The following is a 16,252-nucleotide window of genomic DNA, read 5'->3' as shown; positions in this document are numbered from 1 at the left end:
TAATCCTACCTGGGTCACTTACTATTGGAGTGGCCTCTAGCAAATGCTTTGTCCCCATTTCTGTTTCCTTATCTATAAAATGACAAGAATATAGCTCCTACATCAGAGGTATGCTTTGAAGCGCAAATAAAATTATGTGTGCTGAAAACACTGAAGTACTAAACAAATGTAGATGACATATTATAACCTCAAAGTCCTTTTTTGGTTTTATTGATTTAATATCTCCCTCCTGCCCTGTAGTCTGTTAGCTCTGTGAGAGAAGGACTTTGGTAACCTTGCTACTAGGCATCCCTGTACAGTGAGTGACATGCAGCAGACATTCAACAAACATTTGTTGAACAGACAGGAGAGCTTGAGAGAAGAATCAGATGAGCTTTAAGTTGGAGCAAGAGTTAATCCTTCTCAGATAAATAAGACCTTAAAAACTCAGCTGGAAGTGAGTTTGAGAAGGGAATTGATTGTTCTTCAGTAGATTTGGAAATCAAACCAGTCACTAAGAAGGATTGGGGATGATAAAATTAACTCTTGTGTAGAAAAGGTTTTATCATGATCTGAGTCAATATTTTTGTTACTTAAGTCATGCAGTTCTTCATCATTTTTATTAAGTGCAAAGATATTTTACAGGTCACAAATTATTTTTTACATGATTTCCATTTAGAAACATGATCTCAAAAGACAAAGGAGAAGCCACAATGAGACAGTAGGAGGGGCACAATCACAGAAAAATCAAACCCAATAACTGCTGGGTGGGTGACTCACAGACTGGAGAACACTTATACCACAGAAGTCCACCCACTGGAGTGAAGGTTCTGAGCCCCACGTCAAGCTTTCCAACCTGGGGGTCCAGCAACAGGAGGAGAAATTCCTAGAGAATCACACTTTGAAGGCTGGCAGGATTTCATTGCAGGACTTCGACAGGACTAGGGGAAACAGAAACTCCACACTTGGAGGGCACACACAAAGTAGTGTGTGCATCAGGACCCAGGGGAAGGAGCAGTGACCTTAGAGGAGACTGAACGAGACCTACATGCTAGTGTTGGAGGGTCTCCTGCAGAGGTGGGGGGTGGCTCCGTTTCACGTGGGGACAAGGACACTGGCAGCAGAGGTTCTGGGAAGTACTCCTTGGTGTGAGCCCTCCCAGAATCCACCATTAATGCAACCAAAGAGCTGAGGTAGTCTCCAGTGTTGGGTCACCTCAGGCCAAAGAACCAACAGGGAGGGAACCCAGCCCCACCCATCAGCAGACAAGTGGATTAAAGTTTTACTGAGCTCTGCACACCAGAGCAAAAGCCAGCTCTACCCACCACTAGTCCCTCTGATCAGGAAGCTTGCTCAAGCCTCTTAGATAGCCTCATCCACCAGTGGGCAGAGAGCAGAATCAAGAAGAACTACAGGGCCTCCCTGGTGGTGCAGTGGTTGAGAGTCCGCCTGCCGATGCAGGGGATACGGGTTCGTGCCCCGGTCTGGGAGGATCCCATATGCCGCGGAGCGGCTGGGCCCGTGAGCCATGGCCGCTGGGCCTGCGCATCCGGAGCCCGTGCTCCGCAACGGGAGAGGCCACAACAGTGAGAGGCCCACATACCGCAAAAAGAAAAAAAAAAAAAAGAAGAACTACAATCCTGCACCCTGTGGAACATAAAACACATTCACAGAAAGATAGACAATATGAAAAGGCAGAGGGTTATGTACCAGATGAAGGAACAAGATAAAACCCCAGAAAAACAACTAACTGAAGTGGAGATAGGCAACCTTCCAGAAAAAGAAATCAGAATAATGATAATGAAGATGATCCAGGACCTAGGAAAAAGAATGGAGGCAAAGATCAAGAAGATGCAAGAAAAGTTTAACAAAGACCTAGAAAAATTAAAGAACAAACAGAGATGAACGATACAACAACTGAAATGAAAACTATACTAGAAGGAATCAATAGCAGAATAATGGAGGCAGGAGAACAGATAAGTGACCTGGAAGACAGAATGGTGGAATTCACTGTCGTGCAACAGAATAAAGAAAAAAGAATGGAAAGAAATGAAGACAGCCTAAGAGACCTCTGGGACAACATTGAACACAACAACATTCGCATTATAGGGATTCCAGAAGGAGAAGAGAGAGAGAAAGGACTCAAGAAAATATTTGAAGAGATTATAGAAGAAAACTTCCTTAATATGGGAAAGGAAATAGCCACCCAAGTCCAGGAAGTGCAGAGAGTCCCATACAGGATAAACCCAAGGAGAAACACGCCAAGACACATAGTAATCAAAGTGGCAAAAATTAAAGACAAAGAAAAATTATTGAAAGGAGCAGGGAAAAATAACAAATAATATACAACGAAACTCCCACGAGGTTAACAGCTGATTTCTCAGCAGAAACTCTACAAGCCAGAAGGGAGTGGCGTGATATACTTAAAGTGATGAAAGGGAAGAACGTACAACCAAGATTACTCTACCCAGCAAGGATCTCATTCAGATTCAATGGAGAAATCAAAAGCTTTACAGACAAGCAAAAGCTAAGGGAATTCAGCACCACCAAACCAGCTCTACAACAATTGCTAAAGGAACTTCTCTAAGTGGGAAACACAGGAGAAGAAAAGGACCTACAAAACAAACCCAAAACAATTAAGAAAATGGTCATAGGAAGATACATATAGATAATTACCTTAAATGTGAATGGATTAAATGCTCCAACCAAAAGACACAGGCTTGTGGAATGGATACAAAAACAAGACCCATCTATATGCTGTCTACAAGAGACCCACTTCAGACCTAGAGACACATGCAGACTGAAAGTGAGGGGATGGAAAATGATATTCCATGCAAATGGAAATCAAAAGAAAGCTGGAGTAGCAATACACATATCAGATAAAATAGACTTTAAAATAAAGAATGTTACAAGAGACAAGGAAGGACAGTACATAATGATCAAGGGATCAATCCAAGAAGAAGATATAACAATTATAAACATATATGCACCCAACATAGGAGCACCTCAACACATAAGGCAATTGTTAACAGCTGTAAAAGAGGAAATCTACAGTAACACAAAAATATTGGGGGAATTTAACACCTCACTTACTCCAATGGACAGATCATCCAAAATGAAAATTAATAAGGAAACACAAGTTTTAAATGACACAATACACCAGATAGATTTAATTGATATTATAGGACATTCCATCCAAAAACAGCAGATTACACTTTCTTCACAAGTGCACATGGAACATTCTCCAGGATAGATCATACCTTGGGTCACAACTCAAGCCTCAGTAAATTTAAGAAAATTGAACTCATATCAAGCATCTTTTCTGACCACAACACTATGAGATTAGAAATCAATTACAGAGAAAAAAATGTAAAAAACAAAAACACATGGAGGCTAAACAATACGTTACTAAATAACCAAGAGATCACTGAAGACATCAAAGAGGAAACCAAAAAATACCTGGAGACAAATGACAATGAAAACACAATGATCCAAAACCCATGGGATGCAGAAAAAGCAGTTCTGAGAGAGAAGTTTATAGCTATACAAGCCTACCTCAAGAAGCAAGAAAAATCTCAAATAAACAATCTAACCTTACACCTAAAGGAACTAGAGAAAGAAGAACAAACAAAACCCAAAGTTAGCAGAAGGAGAGAAATCATAAAGATCAGAGCAGAATAAATGAAATAGAAACAAAGAAACCAATAACAAAGATCAATAAAACTAAAAGATGGTTCTTTGAGAAGATAAACAAAATGTATAAACCATTAGCCAGATTTATCAAGAAAAAGAGGGAGAGGACTCAAATCACTAAAATTAGAAATGAAAAAGGAGAAGTTACAACAGACACCACAGAAATACAGAGCATCCTAAGAGACTATGGCAAGCAACTCTATGCCAATAAAATGGACAACCTGGAAGAAACAGACAAATTCTTAGAGAGGTATAACCTTCCAAGACTGAAGCAGGAAGAAATAGAAAATATGAACAGACCAATCACAAATAATGAAATTGAAACTGTGATTAAAAATCTTCCATCAAACAAAAGTCCAGGACCAGATGCCTTCACAGGTGAATTCTATTAGACATTTAGAGAAGAGCTAACACCCATCCTTCTCAAACTCTTCCAAAAAATTGCAGATGAAGGAACACTCCCAAATTCATTCTATGAGGCCACCATCACCCTGATACCAAAACCAGACAAAGATACTGCAAAAAAATAAAATTACAGACCAATAACACTGATGAATATGGATGCAAAAATCCTCAACAAAATACTGCCAAACAGAATCCAACAACACATTAAAAGGATCATACACCATGATCAAGTGGGATTTATCCCAGGGATGCAAAGATTCTTCAATATACGCAAATCAATCTATGTGATACACCATATTAAAAAATTGAAAAATAAAAACCATATGATCATTTTGATATATGCAGAAAAAGCTTTTGACAAAATTCAACACCCATTTATGATAAAAATTCTCCAGAAAGTGGGCATAGAGGGAACCTACCTCAACATAATAGAGGCCATATACAACAATGCCACAGCAAACATCATTCTCAATGGTGAAAAACTGAAAGCGTTTCCTCTAAGATCAGGAATGAGACAAGGATGTCCACTCTCACCACTATCACTCAACATAGTTTTGGAAGTCCTAGCCATGGCAATCAGAGAAGAAAAAGAAATGAAAGGAATACAAATTGGAAAAGAAGAAGTAAAACTGTCACTGTTTGCAGATGACATGATACTATACATAGAGAATCCTAAAAATGCCACCAGAAAACTACTAGAGCTAATCAATGAATTTGGTAAAGTTGCAAAATTAATGCACAGAAATCAATGCACAGAAATCTCTTGCATTCCTATACACTAATGAAGAAAAATATGAAAGAGAAATTAAGGAAACACTGCCATTTACCATTGCAACAAAAAGAATAATATACCTGGGAATAAACCTACCTAGGGAGACAAAAGACCTGTATGCAGAAAACTATAAGACACTGATGAAAGAAATTAAAGATGATACCAACAGATGGAGAGATATACCATGTTCTTGGATTGGAAGGCTCAATATTGTGAAAATGGCTATACTATCCAAAGCAATCTACAGATTCAATGCAATCCCTATCAAGTTACCAATGGCATTTTTTACGGAACTAGAACAAATCATCTTAAAATTTGTATCATGACACAAAAGACCCTGAATAGCCAAAGCTGTCTTGAGGGAAAAAAATGGAGCTGGAAGAATCAGACTTGCTGACTTCAGACTATACTACAAAGCTACAGTAATCAAGACAACATGGTACTGGCACAGAAACAGAAAGATAGATCAATGGAACAAGATAGAAAGCCCAGAGATAAACCCAGGCACCTATGGTCAACTAATCTATGACAAAGGAGGCAAAGATATACAATGGAGAAAAGACAGTCTCTTCAATAAATGGTGCTGGGAAAACTGGAAAGCTACATGTAAAATAATGAAATGAGAACACTCCCTAACACCATACACAAAAATAAACTCAAAATGGATTAAAGACCTAAATGTAAGACCAGACACTGTAAAACCCTTAGAGGAAAACATAGGAAGAACACTCTTTGACATAAATCTTTTTGATTTATGATTTTTTTTTTTTTTTTGCCGTATGCGGTCCTCTCACTGTTGTGGCCTCTCCCATTGTGGAGCACAGGCTCCGGATGCGCAGGCCCAGCGGCCATGGCTCACAGGCCCAGCCGCTCCACGGCATGTGGGATCCTCCCGGACCAGGGCATGAACCCGTGTCCCCTGCATCGGCAGGCGGACACTCAACCACTGTGCCACCAGGGAAGCCCCTTATTTATGATTTTTGATCAAAAATATTTTTGATCCACCTCCTAGAGTAATGGAAATAAAAACAAAAATAAACAAGTGGAACTAATGAAACTTAAAAGCTTATGCACAGCAAAGGAAACCATAAACAAGATGAAAAGACAACCCTCAGAATGGGAGAAAATATTTGCAAATGAATCAACGGACAAAGGATTAATCTCCAAAATATATAAACAGCTCATGCAGCTCAATATTAAAGAAACAAACAACCCTATCCAAAAATGGGCAGAAGACCTAAACAGACATTTCTCCAAAGAAGACATATAGATGGCCAAAAAGCACATGAAAAGCTACTCAACATCACTAATTATTAGAGAAATGCAAATGAAAACTACAATGAGGTATCACCTCACACCAGTTAGAATGGGCATCATCAGAAAATCTACAAACAACAAATGCTGGAGAGGGTGTGGAGAAAAGGGAACCTTCTTGCACTGTTGGTGGCAATATAAATTGATACAGCCACTATGGAGAAAAGTATGGAGGTGAGGTTCCTTAAAAAACTAAAAATAGAATTACCATATGATCCATCAATCCCACTACTGGGCATATACCCAGAGAAAACCGTAATTCAGAAAGACACATGCACCCCAATGTTCATAGAAGCAGTATTTACAATAGCCAGGTCATGGAAGCAACCTAAATGCCCATCGACAGACAAATGGATAAAGAAGATGTGGTACATATACAATGGAATATTATTCAGCCATGAAAAGGAATGAAATTGGGTCATTTGTAGAGACGTGGATGAATCTAGAGACAATCATACAGAGTGAAGTAAGTCAGAAAGAGAAAAACAAATATTGTATATTAATGCATATATGGGGAACCTAGAAAAATGGTACAGATGAACCGGTTTGCAGGGCAGAAATAGAGACACAGATATAGAAAACAATTGTACGGACACCAAGGGGGGGAAAGCGGCGGGGGTGTGGGTGGTGGTGTGATGAATTGGGCGATTGGGATGTACATGTATACGCTGATGTGTATAAAATAGATGACTAATAAGAACCTGCTCTATAAAAAAAAATAACATTCAAAAATTCAAAAAAAAAAAAAAGAAACGTGCTGTCACACAGCTATCGGTGGCTGTTCAAAACCTTCCAACGAAGCAACAGCTTTATTTAACCTCCTCACTGAGAACAACCAACCTTGACCTCTGGGGAATGGTGTCATCGCTCAAGTCTGTCCCCAGTGTTTCCTGTCTCACCTTTCCCATCCCCCACCCCCATGCTCTTTTCCTTATAGAGATTTCCTATTGTTCAGCATTTCTAACCCTTGACCCAGTGAAACAGAAAGTGATCTGATATTTTTGTTTGTACCCTGACTAAAACTTAATCACAGCAACGTTTCGGGATTTTCCTTTTAAATCTTATGAGTTACCATGGGATCAACATTTGTTTTATCTCAAAGGACTTTCAAACACTTGATGGAGCTTCTGGGAATGGGGTCTTTCTTGTTCTAGATATTATAAAGAAGATAACTCTGCTTATTGGAGAGTTGAAGAGGCAGAGGTTTCATGTCTTTTCCTCCTCTTTCCCCAACGCTTCTTTTCTTCTCTTTCCATCTACCCCTCTCCCCACCTTCAGACTTGCTAGTCACCTGAGGCTCTGAGCTTTTGCTGCTCTAAGGCACCAAGAATCTGGCAGTGAGCAAGAATCCAGAACCTTTATGTCTTAATTATATTTTAAATATTTGGGATAATGATAAAAAAATAATTTAAGGATGCCTACTAGTAGGTAGAGATTTGGGTATAATAAAATTATTTCAATATTTAACTGTTAGGACTGCGCACGAACCCTACATGCAGCGAGCACTCTCCTGCCTCCTCGAGGCCTTTGCCTCAGCTCTTCCCTTTACCCGCGACACTCTTACCCTCAGCATGCACCAGGTTAGTTCCCTCGTGTCTCAAGGTTCTATGCAAAGTCCCCTCGTCAGTGAGGCTTTCCCTGACCATCCTACTTGAGACAACAAATCCCAGACTTCCTACCTTTCACACCGCCACCCTCCCACTCAGCTACAGAGCCCCTCTCCAGCTGTATTCTCCATAGCATTGTACCATCATGGAACACACTGCATGTATTTTACTTGTTTATTTCTTTGTCACCTGTCTCCCCCTACTTTATAGAGGACTCCATGACAGCAGAGCTTGTGTGTGTGTGTGTGTGTGTGTGTGTGTGTGTGTGTGTGTGTGTGTGTAAGAGAGAGAGAGAGAGAGAGAGAGAGAGAGATCTCATGCATCCCAGTGTTCAGAATACTGCCTGACACGGAGCAGGCATTTAATAATAATATGTTGAATGAATACAAACTAGACACTGCTTGTCACTTACATCTAACTGCTATGCCCCACAAAAATGATTTCATATGTATATGCTGAAAGAGCAAAGGCGACCTCCCTCTGCATTAATATAACAGCTGGAGAAAGAAAAATAGGTTACACACTGAGATTTTGAAAAACAAACAAAAACCAGGGACTACCTGTCTAGTGCCAGAGGGAGACATATGTATTTCATATAAATTTACACTCCGCTTTGCTTATACAGCTGAAATATATATTGCCTAATTCAATTTATTATTTATTATTCTCATTATAATGCTGATGAAGTAATTAAAAATTAATAAATGAGCTCTACCATAATAAAATAAATTGTTTGATCCTATAACAATGTCTTTGCTCTTTTTAATACAAAGTAAGAAACTGGACAAATAAGCCCCAGTCTGCAAAAAGCAGTTAATTTGTGAGCAGCGGCTTGAAATTACAACAAACTTTCATGTTCTAGATAATATATTTTAATAAGGTTTAAATATTATAAAATTGACATTCTTTTTGTAATTAAAAAAATAAGTATTATTAAATTCAAAAATAAATAGCTACTAAAAATAGGATAGCAACAATTTTCTAAGATACTGTTAAAACTAGGCTACCTGAAATTTCCAGGTACACTTGCATTTTGGAGGGTAGTAGCTTGGGTAATATGGACTTGAAATTTTCCCTTCAAAGCCAGTGATTTCTTTGACCAACACTGTGTTTTCACATTCTGAAAAAAATATCCAGTAACACACAATGATTTGCAGTTGTGAGATTATGGGAAATAGACAGCATACATTTCTTTAACTACAGATGCACATTTTCTTGGTCAATAAGCTTATATATTTTTGAAATTAAACTATTTTTTTAAAAAAATAGTACCCTACGATGTATAGCTAATGTACTGTTCAAAGTCTATACTTGTTTTCAAATCTCTTTTTTTTTTACATCTTTATTGAAGTATAATTGCTTTACAATGGTATGTTAGTTTCTGCTTTATAACAAAGTGAATCAGTTATACATGTACATATGTTCCCATATCTCTTCCCTCTTGCGTCTCCCTCCCTCCCACCCTACCTATCCCACCCGACTAGGTGGTCACAAAGCACTGAGTTGATCTCCCTGTGCTATGCAGCTGCTTCCCACTAGCTATCTATTTTATGTTTGGTAGTGTATATATGTCCATGCCACTCTCTCACTTTGTTACAGCTTACCCTTCCCCCTCCCCATATCCTTAAGTCCATTCTCTAGTAGGTCTGTGTCTTTATTCCTGTCTTACCCCTAAGTTCTTCATGACATTTTTTTCCTTAGATTCCATATATATGTGTTAGCATATGGTATTTGTCTTTCTCTTTCTGACTTACTTCACTCTGTATGACAGACTCTAGGTCCATCCACCTCACTACAAATAACTCAATTTCATTTCTTTTTATGGCTGAGTAATATTCCATTGCATATATGTGCCACATTTTCTTTATCCATTCATCTGATGATGGACACTTAGGTTGCTTCCATCTCCTGGCTATTTCAAATCATTTATTTTGGTTACAGATCTATAGGATGCTATTCCTTTCTTTAAAAAATATGGTTTAAATATATTTTTTCTTCTAGTTTTATTGAGATATAATTAACAATTAACACTGTATGTATATTTTGACATACAGCATTGTAAATATATATTTTTAAAGCTTCTGAGTTAATTTTGCTCAAATTAGTGCGTATTTGTTGTTCAAGAGATATCCAGTTTTCATAATGTGTTATACTATTTAAATAAGACAATCTACATGTCTATTCTTACTGTTATGGTCATCCTTCTGCTAGAATATAAGTGGTCCAAGAGCACTGATTTTCTTTCTATTTTGTTTACTATTTCCCTAACACCTACAGTCATTTCTGGCATACAACAGATGTTCAGTAAATATTTGTTGAGTGAATAGACAAATCCCACTATAATATTTCTGTTATAATTCTATTTTTAACCTTTGGAGTTACAGATAATTTTCAACCTAACACTATCTCAAATATCTAGTTCAATAAATCAATTTTACATTTTTTTGTAATAATTTGACAGAGGAAAACCTATCAAAATGAGCCACTGCCCTAATATAGTGATGAACCTGTAGCTCTCACCATCTACTTAAGCCCAATTCTCTTCCCTCCTCACCCCCATCTCCCGTTCTGACTCCTTTAGCTTTGTTGATGCTCATAAAGAAGGTACCAAGACATGACCTGTAAGATCTGACCAGTTTCCAAGGCAACAAATATTACAAAAACATTAGAGTTTCAGTGAAGGCTCTTTTCATTTTGTTTTGTTCGACTTTGTCAACCCAAGTCAAAAAGAGAAAAGAGGAGGTCACTTTTTGCTCACTAGAAAAACCCATTAAAACCTCTGGGTTTTGGGCTTCCCTGGTGGTGCAGTGGTTGAGAGTACTCCTGCCGATGCAGGGGACACAGGTTCGTGCCCCGGTCCGGGAAGATCCCACATGCCGCAGAGTGGCTGGGCCCGTGAGTCATGGCTGCTGAGCCTGTGCGTCCGGAGCCTGTGCTCCGCAAGGGGAGAGGTCACAACAGTGAGAGGCCCATGTACCGCAAAAACAAACAAACAAACAAAAAAAGACCTCTGGGTTTTGCATCATGAGCACTTTCTAGGATGGCACTTACGTGCATTACTATAAATGAGAATTCATGAAAGAATGTGCTAATTACTGAGCTATTGTCCCTCAGCTCCAAACCCACCCCTCTCTACTCTGTTCTGCAAGGCTGGGCTGGACTATACAAACCACTTCTGTCCTTCACTACCTGATAGGCTCTGCCAGTAGGGGGTGCTAAAGGGAGACTAGAAGGCTGGAGAGGGAAGAATAGAACTTCACTCTGTTTCTTATTCCTGGGAGTGTCACCCCAGCAATGCTGCTTCACCCTCGCAGCTACTCTTCCTTCCTGTAACAGAGTTGAATCTGTTAGCAGGTTTTCCAACTTCCACTTTATTGTGTCTCCCTAAATGATGCCAGCTCAGCTGTCTGGCACCCTCTCCTCAAAGGTCTGGGTCCCAGGTTCATGAACACCTGCCTCCGAATTTATAGACACCAACACCAGCTGGGCGGAGGTCTGAGTTCCGTTACACAGACCACCCCCACTTCTCCAAGCCCTAAACTGTAATCATTCCAATTCCTTTCCTTTGTTCCTCTAGATCTACAGTGCTAGTTGTTTCCTACATGTGTTACATCCATGATACCTTACAGTTTTTTTGTGTTTTGTTTTTTTGTTTTTGTTTTTTTGCCTTTTGAGTTACCCAGTTAACACCTCTGTACGAGTTAACAGTTCTTTACATTAAGTTATCTGTTAGAATAACGAATACCATCTCCCTTTTTGAACCAGACCCTGACTCAGGGTCCTGACTAATGCAACTAGTATTACAACACAGCCTTGGGAGAGATAAGACTGGAGTATCTATCGTAACAAGTATTTCTCATTACTTTTTTCAACTGGGGAAGCTTACCTTGTTCTGGAATGACCTCAAAATATGCCCGGATTCCTGATAGCCTAGGTATCTGAGGAGACTTCAATGTCACCAACATGAGATTATTTGTCGAAACAAATGACATTAATGTCCTTGTGGGTTCACAAATTCTGAAACCAGATAACAAAACAAAAGCACATAAATAATAGGTTATTGAGGATCGGACCTCCATCCACCACTAATTCCACACATTTCTTGGGCCATCCACACAGTTCCTGTGAATCAGACTCTACCAGCCAGGTCTTCATCAATTAGTGGCCAGAGGGCACTACAGATGGAGCGGAGCTGATATAGCTGCAAAAATTTTTGTCTAGTGACTAATGAAGAATTCTCTTGGATGGCTGTCACTGGACACTCCTTGAGAACAAACAAGGTATACAGGCAGGGTATTTAATAGCTAAAGTCATGGGCTCTTCACCAGGGAAAACTGGGTTCAGAACTCAGCTCTATCACTTAACTGGGCAATGAAGTAACTAGTTCTTCATAAATGCCAGTTTCCCGACTCTGAAATGGTAGTAATAATATCAGTATACTCCTCATAGCATTGTGGTGAGCATTAAATGAGATAATAACTAAATATGTCTGGGAATAGTGAAAAGAAACCAAAAACAGTGATTGAGGGGTGAGCATCAGTGACAAACTTACTTTTTACTACAAATCTTTAGACACTGTTTGAATTTTTAACATGTTCATTCACCACCAAAATATAAATACGTAAACTTACATAAAATACTATTATATACATACATAAACATCATTTAAAATGATAAGATAATTCATATGCCTTTTAGCACAATGAGTAAAAATAGCAAATTCTTAATAAAGCCTAACTGACATTACTAGGTTACCAAAATATTAAGCACTCATAAAAAGATGTCTACTAGTGAGTAAAAAATACTAGGATATGTATATGTATACATGTGTGTAATTATGTACACGTATGAATGAAAGAATGTATGCAAAAATATAACAGACATTTATTCTGGGTAATGGAAATGTAAGATAATTGACATTGTTTTCTCTGATTGACCTCATTTTCACAATAAACATTGTGTTATCTTTATAAGGAAAAAAAATTTGTTTTACTAATGCTATGCAATCATAATAGAATATTTATTCTCACATTCTATTGAAACAGTAGCCTTCACTGTGATTGCAATGAAAGTAAAATTAAACCAAAACAAACTGAAATATGTATCAAAACTATTGACTGAAGTTCCCAATGATTTTGACTGTTGTATGCTACAAGTGAAAAGCAAACATTGTGTCTGATAGGCTCTGGCTAATACAGGGGGCACTAAATAGGGCACGGGTCAATCTTTGACGTCATGAGTATATACAAAAATGGTTTTAAAAAATCCAAAGGCAAGCCAGATACTGCAAAAGAGAGACATTTTAAAAATTCTTTTCACTTGCCAACCAGAGTGCCTGCATAATACCTATACAAGATGGTGCTCCGGATTGGCAAGAGGGAGTCGTAAATGGTCAGGGAGTCGGTGACACAGTTGTCGGCTTCAATCCGGACGGACTCTATCGAGAGACGGATCAGGTGGCCCACTATGGCCACCAGCTTGAAGTGACACATCAGCCTCCCTGAGGTTGCTGAAATCTCCAGAGGGTAGCGGAGAGACAGGTGATCTGCGTAGAAGTACTGAGAGCAGCCTTTGTCTGTGGAGACAGAACTTTATTTTGCTTTGTTTTGTTTTAGGAATGATTTTTCTAGAAATCTTTATAGAAGAGTAAAGAGCAAAAGAGCTCACATGGAGAATATCTGCTGTCTTTGCCAGCCTGGAATCCACTCTCATGTCTTCTGATAACAGCACCTAGATTTTACTTTGAGAAACTACTCCTACCCTGTCCATGTGGCTTGGTTGGGGTTAAACTCACCCTAGGTCCAGAAGTGAGCACACGACCCAGACTGACCAATCAGAGCCAAAGCAGCTGTTTCAGGAGTGGGTATGTCAGCCAATCTGAGACAATGAAACTCAGCCCAAGGACTTCTCAAAATACAGGTGAGGTTTTTTTCCACCATGGTAGCTAAACTGATAAGTCATAAGCTTGGATCTGCTGGTGGCCATTTATGCCACCACATTGGAAGAACCCACTTGATGAAGTCTCAGCAGAAGAAAACAGAAATGCAGAGTCTTCACAATATTTTATCTTAGAACCTGGACCCAACCATACCTGCAGCCAGCATATTCCACGTATGTCCCAGTTATATGAGGCAATCACGTTTCTTTTGTGCTTAAGCTAGTTTGAATATATTATATCTGTCACTTGCAATGGAAAGAACACTAACAAACACCATCATGTGAACAGGAAAACTACAGCCAAAAAGGATACTGATTTGGAGGCAGTTGGGGGTGGGGAGGTTGGAGGGCAGGGGAGAAACCACAGACATAATTTACCAGATCCTATGGTTGAAGAGTAATCTGACCGAAGCCCAGCTGCATTGAAAAAGCACATAGAAAAAACACTATCAGTCCCAGCATTTCATTTTGTTAGAATTTTGCTCAGTAAAAATATCTTGTCCTTTAAAAGCAATCCAACATATCTGGGATTTACTTTAAAATAATCCTGTGAGGGTAAAAGGGAGGTTGTTTAGGTATTTAGAGATCAAATAGGACAGCTATGAGTTGATAGTTGTTGAAGCTGAGTGAAGTGTGTAAGAGTTCATTAAACAATTCTCTTAACTTTTGTGCTTGAAATCATCTGTTGTAACAACTTTCAAACATTTTTTGAAGATAAAAAAGCAGCTAAACATGGTAATAATTGGTTCTATATCTGAAGTAATATATGTGGTACAGAATTTTCCACTAGAGATGTTTTTATTGATTCATTACTTATTACAAATACTTATCAACTACCTACTATATGCCTAACGTATATATATAATTTAAATCAAAATAGAAAACTGCATAAATTTTGGGTTAGACAATAATTAAACCACTTTACTGTCAAGACAGATGATGGAATTTGCATTCTGACTGTGTTTTGGGCAGACCATTTTGGAGCATTGGGGCACACTATCGAACACAGGCACAGTTCTGTCTGAACAAGGGAAGAAACAAGGAAGGAAACCTCAGCAAAATTTTCCTTCTCCAGGACCTTGTCCCTTGGAGCCTTAGTTTGAAGACGCATGAAGCCAAATTAAATATAGAAAAGGGTACACTTTAATAAATTCATTTTCATGTATATTCTGACCCCAATTCTATTGTCTAATCACTGTATATAACATTTAGCAACTTCCTTTATCAATGTAGCTCCAATGTCCTCAGCTAATCCTGTTCCACTGGGATTGTGGAGGAGAATACAGTCATTCCTCAGTATCCACAGGGGATTGGATCCAGGACCCCCAAGGATACCAAAATTCATGAATGCTCAAGTCCCTTATGTAAAATGGCATAGTATTTGCATAAAACCTATGCACGTCCTCCTGTATACTTTAAATCACCTCTAGATTACTTCTAATACCTAATACAGTGTAAATGCTGTGTAAATAGTCTCCAGCCTGTGGCAAATTCAAATTTTGCTTTTTGGAACTTCCTAGAATTTTTTTTTCCAAATGTTTTCTATCCATGTTTGGCTGAATCCATGAATGCGAAGTCCGTGGATATAGAGGGAAGACTGTACTTCACGGCAACATTGACTATGACAACGACAGTATCAAGAGTGCTGTAGGAAGGAGTGCTTGAAGGAGAATTACCCAACAATCACCATTTAGTACCACAGAGTCCATGTCCACAGCCAGACCCTGCAGGCTCCCCACGGAGGTCCGGTTTATGATGCTTGTCTGGATGGAGTCCTTCAAGATGGCAGCCACACAGTCCTCACAGAAGATATGGCCCTTGGCATGTGGCATGACAAACACAAGCCAAAAGTGGACAAGGAGGCCACCTTTGTTGTTACTGCTGTAGGGAAAAGAGAAAGAAGTTCAGGGGTACCTCTTAGGAAGTAGACTTTCCTTCCTTCTTTAGGAAGCCATTGACTCCTATCATGGGAATTTGGAAAGGAAAGCATCATGGTATGTGTATTCTTGTGCTGTGTTCAAATCTAGAACTGTTAGTATATTTTGCATCTCCATGGAGAATATACTATTTCTATGGATGTCAATCAGTATTCACTGCTATCACAAATAACAACAGTTAGAATGTTTGATACCTCACCATGTCCAGACACAGTGCTAAATCTGCTTTATCCCATTTAATCTTTTGAGGAAGGTCTTGTTACGCTTCCAGTTTTATAGATGAGGAAATTAAGGTCATCTACAACTCAAAATCACACAGCTACTGAGTAGCAAATCAGGAATCAAGCCTAATTTGGTTTTCAATCTGACCCTGGAGTAGGAGCTCTTACCTGCACAAATATTGTCATATTTTATGAAAAAAACATAAGATAGTGTTCTATAGTACATAATTTGGGAAATGGAAGGTGAAGGAGAGGAAACAAATTGCTTTACTCCAAGACTTCTCAGTGCCTTTAATCTGCCCAAACGAATTGTGAATCTCTGCAGATATATTAGGGGTGGGGGGAGATGGGATACAGTACAAGGCACACAAATTTCCCTAAAAATTA

The 16,252-nt window shown here is 38.9% G+C and overlaps 1 protein-coding gene across 3 annotated transcripts in view; it reads right to left on the bottom strand.

Annotated features, from left to right (window-relative positions):
• The window catches only part of TMPRSS7 (transmembrane serine protease 7), a 48,095-nt gene that overhangs the window by 19,463 nt on the left and 12,380 nt on the right, over nucleotides 1-16,252 (bottom strand). For 2 of the 3 annotated variants that reach the window (XM_081234086.1, XM_081234084.1), the window contains 5 exons: nucleotides 15,395-15,588; nucleotides 14,086-14,124; nucleotides 13,117-13,345; nucleotides 11,657-11,787; nucleotides 8,778-8,890 (listed from right to left, as the gene is read on the bottom strand). In XM_081234086.1, the coding sequence (XP_081090212.1) occupies nucleotides 8,778-8,890; nucleotides 11,657-11,787; nucleotides 13,117-13,345; nucleotides 14,086-14,124; nucleotides 15,395-15,588 (706 nt within the window). The remainder of the gene's footprint in view (nucleotides 1-8,777; nucleotides 8,891-11,656; nucleotides 11,788-13,116; nucleotides 13,346-14,085; nucleotides 14,125-15,394; nucleotides 15,589-16,252) is intronic. The other variant, XM_081234085.1, reaches the window with a different exon arrangement.

This window comes from Mesoplodon bidens (genome assembly GCF_964165515.1).
Source record: "Mesoplodon bidens genome assembly, chromosome: 5".
Classification (NCBI taxonomy): Eukaryota; Metazoa; Chordata; class Mammalia; order Artiodactyla; family Ziphiidae; genus Mesoplodon; species Mesoplodon bidens.
The sequence above is the reverse complement of the archived record's forward strand: the minus strand, read 5'-3'. Positions and strand labels throughout refer to the sequence as shown.